Here is a 12711-nt window from a genome sequence, read left to right on the forward strand (position 1 = left end):
AAGAGGTCGCTTACACCTTATCAAAGGTTCACTTACCAAGACTTGCTTCAAGACTGAATCTCTTATGTTACTGAGTTTGCCCAATCTCAATCAGATTCCTGCACTGGAAAACATTCCTCCTACCACTTGAACCCAGACTACAAAAGGCTGTAATTATCTTGCCCTGAGCATTCCCTCCTTAGACAACTGACTCTGTCAAAGTGGCATTTTCCTTTAGAGAAGGAATGAAAACATCAACACACAGCCAGGCAGCCTTTGACACTGCACACAGAAAGACTGTGCTACAGAACTTGTAACCACCCTGTAAATAGTATCACAGTTACTTGCTCCTAAAATTCAATGGGTTTCTTCCCTTGCACTACTTTTCACAGCTGTGTGCCTTGCGGAATCTACTGCTACCCTGGTTCATTCACACACGTCACATGGCTTAAGGCCGCCCTCTGTCCAGTTCTGGATGCCCTTCTTTGCTGCAATATCTCCTGATAGCTCACCTAACTAATAACTCCCTCACCAAATAGCAACTTATTTTGTTGACTACTAGAAGAACTCTAAAGACAATGATGTGACATTAAATGCGTAAGTTGAAAACAGAAGAACTCTAGTTCTTTAATAACCAACAGCAGAAGATAATACTTTAAATTAAAAGGCATTTTATACCTCCTAAGTGCATTTTAAACTACATTAAGTGTACTATACAGAGACACCTAGCAAAGAAATATTTAGGGCTCAGTAGTAAAGACTTAATTTAGTTGCATGTAGATAATTAGCTAAGCTCTTTAATATTTACAAATCAGACATAATTACATTTTCATGTATCTTGCAAAACCACAAAAAAGCACTGGAAATTAAATATTACATTATGATGATAAACTCTGCCTATGCAATTATTTTACTTGTTAATAATAAATGAAACAAAATTTCAGAGATGAGATTTATTACTGAGCTCCAATTCCAATGATTTGGAGAATGTGGTAAATATCTAGAAATGAAACAGGTCTAGAACACTCATCAGAAAGGTATATATATATAAGGTAAACCCATGTTCTTATGGTTATTTTAAAACTAGACCTTCTTTTCTTATCTATTGAGTAGTTCTAGTTTTTAAATAACTGTAAGAACATTTGGTCTACATTTATAATATCACTGTAACATTTACAAAAACCAAAACAGATAATGGTTGTAGTCAAATAAAAACATCATACTCAGTATAACATACTTTCCTTTTAAAAAAAGAAAAACTCCAATTACTTTGGGTTATTCTCTCATTTAATCTTTATTTTAGTAGTTGAATGGGAGTATCTTTTCAATTAAAATTCTGGACCAAAATTAGCTGAAATGGAAAATCGAAATGTAAGACCCATCTGTGACTCTGTAAAAACTATTTGTTTTTAACTGCAGGCTTTACGATAATTTACAATTGTTTTTTTCTTTACAAATATAGGTTCTATGCCAGGTAGAAAATGAACACTGTCCTTGCAAACAGCAAAACAAACTAAACACTCACAACAGTTGTAAATGCACAATTCCCCTTAAAATGTTAAAAATACCATGTAAATTTAAGAGCATCGGTACTTTTTATTATATAGAACTTAACTCACAAAAGTGACTTCCATTCTCATGGCACTTTTACAAGAGGATTTAGTCAAGAAAAAATATTGAGCAGCTCTTTCTGTGGAAAAAGAATGCAATAATGGCTACAGTTTTGAAAGGACAACATTCACTATAGTGGCCTGGCTGCAACCGTCATCCTTCTTCCTCAGCAGCATCTTCTAGAACAAGAAACAAGATACTGTTTGGTGCTAATCTTCACCTGAAGATTTCAGAGTCCCCAGTAAAGCTCCATCTGCAGTAACCAGCACTGTTAATCCCACTTAGATGTTTTCCTCCTCATATAACTGTGTCCCTCACTATCAATAGCTTCATAGAGGTCCTTCTTATTCTCCTGTGTCGCATGTAGATAACCGATATAAGCCACACAAAGTGAAAGGGTTATCAATCCGAAAGCCATTACAGGTTTGTTCTGTCAAAGGAAAAAAATTATAAGACCTCATTAAGACTCATCATTTGAGGAGACTCAAGTATCTCTTGCACTTTTCTCTTGACATGCCAAGGCTTTAGTACCACACCACATTCCTATGGTATTAATTTCATTTATAAAAATTTACCCAGTTCTTTATTCAATTAACTCAACTCCTGATAATTTAGAGACTATAGAAGACTCTTGCTTCTTCTCTCCACAGCTGGGACATCTCCAACCTTCACCTTTAGGAAGGTGAGGCTGGAAGAGGTGCGAGGGAAACGAGAGGCACGAAAACTGGTCCAGTGCTCAGAGTTTTCAGTGTTATCTGTGTGATGTGGAAAAGTTGCTTAACTTCTCTGGGCCCAAGCTTCCCACTTGCAAACCTTAAATTAGTTAATTTTATTAGGAAGTGAGGAATGAAGTATACATGCTATTCTTCTCACCTGAGTTCATGGATAACTGGCAGAAACCCTTTCATGTCATATACCAGGTACAGCAAAATATACACGCTCTTCTCTGGGAACTTATTCTATTACCTCAAGAAATTTAGTGATTGGAAGAGAAATGCTATTATAATAACCTTGATTTGCTGCTGTAAAATCCAAGACCCTAAGAGGCAAAGTGATGCAGCTTTGAATTTTTTTTTTTAAAAAAGCTTTTTAAATTTGTATTTTCTGCTTCTGTCACCATACCTGTTGTACTACTATTATTTCAAATCTTAATCATCAAAAAAAATAAAGGTCAAGCCTCAGAGCAGTTTAAATTTACAATACTTTTAAAAATATTTCTTATTTTATTTATTTATTTATTCATTCATTCATCCATTTATGGCTGCGTTGGGTCTTTGTTTCTGCGCACGGGCTTTCTCTAGTTGCGGCGAGGGCTACTCTTCGTTGCGATGTGTGGGCTTCTCATTGCGGTGGCTTCTCTTGTTGTGGAGCACGGGCTCCAGGCGCATGGGCTTCAGTAGTTGTGGCACACGGGCTCAGCAGTTGTGGCTCGCGGGCTCTAGAGCGCAGGCTCAGTAGTTGCGGCACACGGGCTCAGTTGCTCCGCAGCATGTGGGATCTTCCCGGACCAGGGCTCGAACCCGTGTTCCCTGCCCTGGCAGGCGGATACTTAACCACTGCGCCACCAGGGAAGCCCTAAATTTACAATTCTTGAAATGTATTTGGCAATTAAAAGAATACATTAGGGACTTCCCTGGTGGCGCAGTGGTTAAGAATCCACCTGCCAATACAGGGGACACGGGTTCGAGCCCTGGTCCGGGAAGATCCCACATGCTGCGGAGCAACTGAGCCCGTGCGCCATAACTACTGAGCCTGCACTCTAGAGCCCGCGAGCCACAACTACTGAGCCTGTGCTCTAGAGCCTAGGAGCCACAACTACTGAGCCTGCGTGCCACAACTACTGAAGCCCGTGCACCTAGAGCCCGTGCTCCACAACAAGAGAAGCCACCGCAATGAGAAGCCCAGGCACAGCAACAAAGAGTAGCCCATGAACCGCAACGAAGAGTAGCCCCCGCTCCCTGCAACTAGAGAAAGTCCACGTGCAGCAACGAAGACCCAACGCAGCCAATAAATAAGTAAATAAATAAATATATATATATAAAAAAGAATACATTAGTTCAACGTTTTTAAAACATTCTACTTTGATTTAATGATTTGATTGTTAAATTGACCTATTTAACTTTCAAACAGCTTATACTGGCAACTATGTTATTAAAATTCTAATCACATTCAATACATTTAAGTACATTGTATGATCTGAGTTTTAAAAAAAGTAAAATTTATCATATCAAATATATTCAATAACTTGCTACAAAAATATGAATGATTAGCTAACTCCCTAACAGTGTACAAATGCATGTTTTGAAATTTTTCAAGATATGTTTGCACTATCCCCCTAGGTTAAAATATTAATAAAACCTGGAATTGTAGACTATAAGAATGATCAGATTTTCAGTCTGTTTTCTTTGTTTCAATGGAAGATCTTATTTACTTAATAATACTTGATCAAACAATAAAAATTTCCTTAAAATTAATGCAGATATTAAAATAAAATTTTAAACGGGAATTTGAAGTCAATCCATTAAAATCCAACCATTTTCCATTACAATTCTCCAAATGTGCTCAAAATAATTAGTTTTATATGTGTATTAAGTGAAACAGCATTTAAGATCTCCCTTCCACCTGCTTTTTATTCACAGAGAGCTCTTCCAAGATAAAATCAAATAATAAGAACTTTCTATTTCTGACAGCCTAGTTAAATTGAACATAAAGTCTTATCCTGGGAACTTCCCTGGTGGTCTAGTGGCTGGGACTCCACGCTCCCAGTGCAGGGGGCCTGGTTCGATCCCTGGTCGGGGAGCTGAATCCCACATGCAGCAACTAAAGGTCCCACATGCTGCAACTGGGACCCAGCACAGCCAAATAAATAAATAAATATTAAAAAAAAAAGTCTTATCATGGATGTATTTCTTACAGGTTTAATGAAGAGCTCTGGATTCACAGCTCGAAATAAGGTTGTGGAGCGGACCCCTCTGAGCCCTGGGTTTCCCAGGTCTTTTTCCTTGGGTGGCTCCTTTTTAAAGGCTGGAGGCTCAGGTGCTGAAGACATCTTGACTAATGATGATTTAGTACCTAAAAATAAAATGAGAGACTTTTTTTCCCTTCCAGATTATGTTCTTTTGATAATGCTCTTTAAGAAACGGATTCCGTATTCATTCTTTTTTGAATTCCAGTCCACTTTTCCACCAAAGTGATGGTCAATTATTTTCTTCCTTTGTATAACACATACTTTGTAAATGGAACTTCAGGTTTTGCTTGGCAAAATGGCTATTTTATTTTTCATCTCTTAGACCAAACTAGTGAGGTATGCAAAAATTGTCTTCCTACTTTTCCAAGAGGCTAGATAATTTGTTTGTTGGTCTGAGTCACACTGTATCTTGTTATATGAAGGGGGTGCTGAGGGTGGAAGTGGCCTGTGGGTTATCCACACCTTCTTAATTTCCTTCCATTTTCACTCTTCCTCACCTTCCAATAGCCCTTCAGGACAGGAGCATTCCATTGCTCCACTGCTCCCACCCCCTCTGCCTTCCTCCACCGGTCACCCCAGCACCAGCACCAGACAGAAGGGTGAGCAGCTGTCAGTCCTCACTCCCTCTCTGCCTATCAGCCACTCTCTGGAAACAACCACTATGCTACCTCCTTAATCTGAATACCCTTTTTTCTCTTAATTACTCAGAATTTATCCTATTAGATCCGAGTATGTCTTTTGGCTTCTGGTTCTCCCAGCTGGAATGTCATCATGTTGTGAATATTTTTCTCTTCTAGATACTATTAGGCAAAAGCTTATTCCTACCATTCCTGCCACGGAATGCTTGGGGGCGGGGGGCAGAATTGCAAGGAAGAAGGTAGGGAAAGACACCTTCCAAAGAAAGGCTGAACTTGATGACAATATAATAAAATTCTTCAGGGGAAATGTTGAACCCTCTCATATAGTAAATGTTATGAAATGAGAGTCAAACACTCACATTTAAACACTCATTGGGGCTTTGTTTATTCAAGTATTCTTTAAGTCTTCCATTTTATAGTCTTTATAAAAGCAGTATTTTTGCAACTTTATTACTTATGGAGAAAGTTAGTTCAGTTTTTTCAAAACATACTGATTATTCAGTGGGAAAGCCCAACACATGTGTGATCCAAACACAGGAGTGTGCTATAGGCACAGCAGGTGGCCATTAGCAAGAGGATCTTGGTTTCACTCCTTCCATCCCTTTGCTAACCATTCTCAGCCATTCAGTAAATAAACCTCCCATACTTTGGGCATGTGTATTCGTTTCATAATCACTGGGGAGCAAATAAACATTTCTGCAGCCCTGGGGGTTAGCTGACTTGCCAATGACAAGTGGTCTCATCTCTTCCGACCACGATGCATTACAGCAGAATACAGCAATCATCAACCTCTGTTTACCTCTTCTGCGAAGTCTACCTTGGACACGAAGTATATGAGGTAACAACTCGTAAAACACTTATTTCATCAGCATTTAAAACGTCATTCAAGCTGTAACGAGCAATTTTTTTTAAATTTCAACTGCATTCAAGTTACTAGTTTTCTCTACTGAACAGTGTTTTTTTCACTACAGACAACTTCTGAATCATTCCATGACATGCCTGAAATTTTTTCAGCCAGCACACACTTGCTTGAAACTCGTCATGCCCAAGGTTGGCAAAAAAATCCAACATTTTCTGCAGAACCAGGGGTCCACTCATATGCCCGACTCTTACGTGAACTTCCTGAAACTGTCAAGTGAAGAAAAATGCGCAAGCTACAAGTTGCAAGTTAAGTTTCATTTGGGGACCTTACTGAGGACTATAACCTGGAAGACAGCCTCTCAAGCCTCTCAGATATATTAATATTTATATATATACACATGCAAGATTCTTTGGTCTCCTCTTTCCTAAGCCGAACCTACATTTGCTTTGTGACGAATCAAGCAAATAAGCAATCAAGGTAGTGGTTATTATACTGCAACCTCTAGACATCCACATTCTGTTTATGTTAAACTCTTGGCCAGAAATGACAATTAAAGAACACCTGGGCTAGAAACCACTGCAAATGTTTATTGAAAGGGCCTTTTACAATTTAAATTACCTACTACACTATATTTAAAAAGATTTAATATGCCACAATTTCCATTGTTTGCGATACTTTGGGGAACGTATGAAAATAATATTTTCCATTATATATCATTCTTTTACTAGGCCTGGAATAAGACAGCTCAGTTCTATTGCTGCTTCTCCTTTAATGAGCCACAGTCACTGAAGATGTTACAATAGTTCTCCCCAAACTGCATAACTTGTTTATGCCACTGATAAAACTAATAAAGAATTTTAACAACCTTCTGTACTTTATGTAAAAAGAAACAGATTTCTGAGGCCAAAAAGGGCCTTAGTAGGTAAGAATTTGTGATATATAAGAACAGAACAAAGCAGAACATTTTTTCATGTTTTTTTTTTTTTGTTTTTTCTTTTGCGGCACGCGGGCCTCTCACTGTTGTGGCCTCTCCCGTTGCGGAAAACAGGCTCCAGACGCGCAGGCTCAGCGGCCATGGCCCACAGGCCCAGCCGCTCCGCGGCATGCGGGATCTTCCCGGACCGGGGCACGAACCCATATCCCCTGCATCGGCAGGCAGACTCCCAACCTCTGCGTCACCAGGGAAGCCCCATTTCTTTCATGTAAGAGAAGGTTCTTCTGCATCTCCTCACATGCCCAGCACACAGAGCTGTAGGAATATGCCTGGGGCAGAAATTAAAGATGTGGTGGTTGAATAAATAAAGTATGTAAGATGCAAAACCTTAGCTGTTTCTTCACAGATGTGTTCATTGTCAGTGCTTTTTGGGAAAACAAGTCTCTATTTCAAAATCAAACTTTTAATCCAGTAGTAAAAGCTGACTAGCTACTTTCAAGTGCAGAGCTAATATAATTCCATTTTAAAAAGCTGCAGCACCGTAAGTTCAAAGCACAGCAACAACCTATTCCAACATTACCCCTTGAATCAGCAGTACCTAAGACAACAGTTAACATCTAGCACATGTCCATCAGAACTTCCTAAGTCTCCCCATCACTTTCTCCCACTTCTTCCCTTACTCTTCTTTTCCCACTGCAGGTAACTAGCACTTTCTTATTTGTATATGATACTGACGAATCTCTAGATACACTTGCTTTCAAGATATGTTTATTTGTAAGCTAGGAACCTCATTTATTGCATTAAAAGGGGAATCTCCGGACTTCCCTGGTGGTCCAGCAGTTAAGACTCCGCGCTTCCAATGCAAGGGGCCTGGGTTCGATACCTGGTCAGGGAACTAGATTTCACATGCCGCAAGTAAGACCCAGCGCAGCCAAATAAATAAATATTACACACACGCATGCGCGCGCACGTGCGCGCGCACGCACAAGGATGATGGGAACCTGGCACTGAACTGCTCCTGGCTAAGTAATTTGGTGATTAGTTTCTGTGTAGGCCCACCTGTAAAACGCTCTATAAATCAGGTAACCCAGGGCCACCACCTGGCTCTGCAATCTGTCCAGGTGCCCCCATTCTTATTTCTTCTTCATTTTTCCATCACCCATTTGTTGTTCCCTTAACAACTCATGAAAAGAAACTGTTGTATATAATTTTTTTAAATAGAAGAGAGGAGAATTTTTCATACCTGCCTGTAAAAAAAGATCTAAACTAAACTAAACTATATTTACTTCATATGTCCCTCCTGGAGAAAAGACAGTCTCTTCAATAAGTAGTGCTGGGAAAACTGGACAGCCACATGTAAAAGAATGAAATCAGAACATTCTCTAACAACATACACAAAAATAAACTCAAAATGGATTAAAGACCTAAATGTAAGGCTGGATACTATAAAACTCTTAGAGGAAAACACAGGCAAAACACTCTTTGACATAAATCACAGCAATATCTTTTTGAATCCAAAAGGATCAACCTCCTAGAGTAATGAAAATAAAAACAAAAATAAACAAATGCGACCTAATTAAACTTAGCTTTTGCACAGCAAAGGAAACCATAAACAAAATGAAAAGACAACCTACAGAATGGGAGAAAATATTTGCAAACGATGCAATTGACAAGAGATTAATCTCCAAAATATACAAACAGCCCATGCAGCTCAATATCAAAAAAACAAACAACCCAATCAAAAAATGGGTGGAAGACCTAAATAGACATTTCTCCAAAAAAGACATACACATGGCCCATAGGCACATGAAAAGATGTTTAACATAGCTAATCCTCAGAGAAATGCAAATCAAAGCTACAATGAGGTATCAGCTCACGCTGGTCAGAATGGCCATCATCAAAAAGTCTACAAACAATAAATACTGGAGAGGGTGTGGAGAAAAGGGAACCTTCCTACACTGCTGGTGGGAATGTAAATTGGTACAGCCACTATGGAGAACGGTATGGAGTTTCCTTAAAAAACTAAAAACAGGGGCTTCCCTGGTTAAACAGTGGTTGAGAGTCCGCCTGCCGATGCAGGGGACACGGGTTCGTGCCCTGATCTGGGAAGATCCCACATGCTGCGGAGCGGCTGGGCCCACGAGCCATGGCCACTGAGCCTGCGCGTCCGGAGCCTGTGCTCCGCAACGGGAGAGGCCACAACAGTGAGAGACCCGCGTACCTCAAAAAAAAAAAACAAACTTAAAAATAGAGCTACCATATGATCCAGCAATCCCACTCCTGGGCATATATCTGGAGAAAACAATAATTTGAAAAGATACATGCATCCCAATGTTCATTGCAGCACTATTTACAATAGCCAAGACACTGAAGCAACCTAAATGTCCATCAACAGGTGAATGGATAAAGAAGATGTGGTATATATACACAATGGAATATTACTCAGCCACAAAAAAGAATGAAATAATGCCAATTGCAGTAACATGGATGGACCTAGAGCTTATCATACTAAGCGAAGTAAGTCAGAAAGAGAAAGACAAATACCATATGATATCACTTATATGTGGAATCTAAAAAAATGATACAAATCAACTTATTTACAAAATAGAAACAGACTCACAGACATAGAAAATGAACTTAGGGTTACCAAAGGGAAAAGGTGGGAGTGTGGATAAATTAGGAGTTTGGGATTAAGATACACACAATACTATATATAAAATAGATAATCAACCAGGACCTACTATATAGCACAGGGAACTCTACTCAATATTCTGTAATAACCTATAAGGGAAAAGAATCTGAAAAAGAATGGATATATATATTTGTATAACCAAATGACTTTGCTGTACACCTGAAACTAACACAACATTGTAAATCAACTATACTCCAATATAAAATAAAAATTTAAAAAAAAGATCTAAACTAAGCTGTTTTTACTTCTTATGTCCCTCCTGGTAAAAAGTTCTTTACCTTTTTCTTCTGCCCACTCTCTGTTGAAGGCAATATGCAATAGGAAAAGGAAGCAGCGGAGGTAAAGGACTGACTCTTTGCACCAATGCCACAAGGGTCATTCACACTCTAAAGTGTGAGTGAGAATGGTGCTCCCCTGGAATGAATAATGCACACTGTGCGAAGCTATACAAAGATGTTCCTAAGCCAAGTCAGGAACAGTCATTTTTGAATGATTTTCTCTCCTTTAGTAAAATTCTTACTCTGCAGGATGATCCAGAATATATTTGGCAACTGACATTAAACAATTCAGTGAAATAAAATTGGCATGACATGAAAATTAGACCAATATATAAAGAATCTGAGTTACTTTGGGGGAAAACCTTTATCTTCAGATATTCATTTTTGAAATAAGTATCTCAGTAGAAGATAAATTTAGAAAATTATCAGAATCATAGAACATTAGTGAAAGGCATGTCAGCAATAATCAAAGCCAATGGACAAAATACTTTAATGAGATATAAATGTACTTGTTATTTTAGTTCCACATACCACACTATTTTAATACTTAAGAAAATCACTTGAAGTTTGGGGTAGGACACCTTAAAAATAATTTGAGGGGCTTCCCTGGTGGCGCAGTGGTTGAGGGTTCGCCTGCCGATGCAGGGGACACGGGTTCGTGCCCCGGACCGGGAGGATCCCACATGCCGCGGAGCGGCTGGGCCCGTGAGCCATGGCCGCTGGGCCTGCACGTCCGGAGCCTGTGCTCCGCAATGGAAGAGGCCGCAGCAGTGAGAGGACCGCGTAGCGCAAAAAAAAAAAAAAAAAAAAAAAAAATTTGAATTAGAATAAGCAAGTTTGGGACAGAATCAGAGGACTTCTGTCTTGAGGGAGTGTAGAATAGCCTCAAATTCCAACTTTCCTACAGATTAGGTGTATGTTTTTGAGTGACAACCTCTCTAAGCCTCAGTCTGCACCTTTACAAAAGGGATAATATTATCTAATGCATAGAATTACTATGTGGATTAAATGAGGTAACATTTTTTATAGGACAAAACAGATGCTCAATAACTGGTAGCTACTGTCATCTTCACCATCGAATCCAGTCCCCTTTTTTTAAACAAAGAAATCTAAACCCACAGAGATTGCCTTTGCCCAAGGGAGAGGGAGATAATCCAGGTCTCTCAATTTCCAGCCCACCCCTAGTCCACCACTTCACCCCATCTTACTCCTAAATTGATAAGACTCTGCATTTGTAAGTTATTTATTACAAGATTTAAGAAACATAAAATTATAATCAATTAAATTTTAAAGATGAATTCTGTATTTGCTGTTTTTAAGGTAAAAAACGCTATTAAAATATCTCTTTCCATCTCTTGAAATTTACTGTACCTAGAAAAAGGAGAAAGATGTTGACAACGGTTGTTGCCTACAATCTGAGGGGTGTAAAGTACTACCTGGGTCCGCTGCCCTCCCCATAGTGTGGTACCCACACTACCTCTGGCCCTACTCAAAGACTGATACCTTTGAAGCCTCCAGAAAAAAACAAAACAACACAACTGCATTCAGTTAAGTTCCAGACATTGTCTTGCAGGGGGAACACACGACTTAACAGTTAAAAAGGAAAGAGGCACCTCATGTGAAAACAGTTACAAAACCACTTTCCCCTAATTAGGAAGTTTGGTGAGCTGGGATACCAAGAAACTGCCCAGGAAATGGGAGGGTTCCGGCGGTGGAAGTGTCCACGGAAGGGGCGGGACACGCAGAGATCTCCAAGACCCGGCTCAGGGCGCCCACCGAGTGGCGAGGATTCGGGGGGCTTGAGAGAACGCCGCCGAGTCCACGCACCTGGGAGCGAGGCCCGCATGGCGGCCGGGCCCTCCAAGGCCAGGGTCGAGTGCGCTGTAGGGCGACCGCCCTGTCCCCACCCGCCGGCCCTCCGTCCAGCCACCCCGGCCCCGCCGCTCCTCACCTGCCGCTGGGTCACCTCCGCTCCGCGCCCGCTGCGCTCCGCCTCTCCTCCTGCGCCTCGTCTCTCCCTGCAGGAGAGAGCGGCCCAGCGCGCTCGGCAAGCTCGGCGCCGCAGCGGCCCCTACAGCCCGGAGGCTGCGGCGCAGGAGCGCGGGAGCGGAGGGGTACCAGTCTAGGGCCTCTCCTCCACCTCCCAAGCCCTACAGCCCGCCCGCGGGATGGAGTTTGCAAAGGGCGTTTTTGGTTTCTTCCTTTTTTACCTTAAGTTTTCAGCCTACTGAGTTCAAATAACTTTCCAGTTTCGCGTGTGTGTTTTGTATAAATAAAAGGAGACATCACCTAGAATTACATAAATTTATTAACGGAAGGGGAAAGCTTTCTGATTTGGGAAAGAAGGCTCGGATCTGGTCTCCTCCTAGCGCCATTTCAGGGACACAGTCATTTAAATGTACAGTTAATCCTCTGACATTGTTAGTGCCTTGAGATTCTAAGATGCAAGATACATGTGGCTATGGGTGATAAGAATAGATATGGATGCCGGTTTGCACGTACTTTGCTGATTTGAACTTTGTTGGGATAAAAGCTGTGTTAAAACAAACAAAATAGAATATCAGGTGCCCAGATTTTGGCATGGATTTATGTACAGTTTTGGCAAATGGATTTTGAATTTAAAACTTGTTCTCTCAAGCCAAATTGACTTTAATTTGAGGTTTAATTTTTAAAAGTTCACTGACATCTGGTATTAGTAGGCAATCTTCTGACAAATAAGTTAAATTTTAATGAAAAAGCTGTTTGTAAC

The 12711-nt window shown here is 40.4% G+C and overlaps 1 protein-coding gene across 2 annotated transcripts; it reads right to left on the reverse strand.

Moving 5' to 3' along the window:
• Positions 1-1559: 1559 nt before the first annotated feature.
• SMIM8 (small integral membrane protein 8) lies at positions 1560-11965 on the reverse strand. Of its 2 annotated transcripts, none has more exons than XM_027091060.1 (3): positions 11914-11965; positions 4505-4662; positions 1560-2020 (listed from the first exon to the last, which is right to left on the reverse strand). In XM_027091060.1, the coding sequence occupies exons 2-3, from the start codon at positions 4637-4639 to the stop codon at positions 1862-1864; spliced, it is 294 nt and encodes a 97-aa protein (XP_026946861.1). In that variant the 5' UTR covers positions 4640-4662; positions 11914-11965; the 3' UTR covers positions 1560-1861. The 2 variants fall into 2 exon arrangements, with proteins under 2 accessions (XP_026946861.1, XP_026946855.1); XM_027091054.1 differs by lacking the exon at positions 11914-11965 and adding an exon at positions 11790-11869 and having other exon boundaries at positions 1562-2020.
• Between the last annotated feature and the right edge of the window lie 746 nt (positions 11966-12711).

This window comes from Aethalodelphis obliquidens, unplaced genomic scaffold (genome assembly GCF_003676395.1).
Source record: "Aethalodelphis obliquidens isolate GAN/ISIS:26980383/991018 unplaced genomic scaffold, ASM367639v1 scaffold3, whole genome shotgun sequence".
Classification (NCBI taxonomy): domain Eukaryota; kingdom Metazoa; phylum Chordata; class Mammalia; order Artiodactyla; family Delphinidae; genus Aethalodelphis; species Aethalodelphis obliquidens.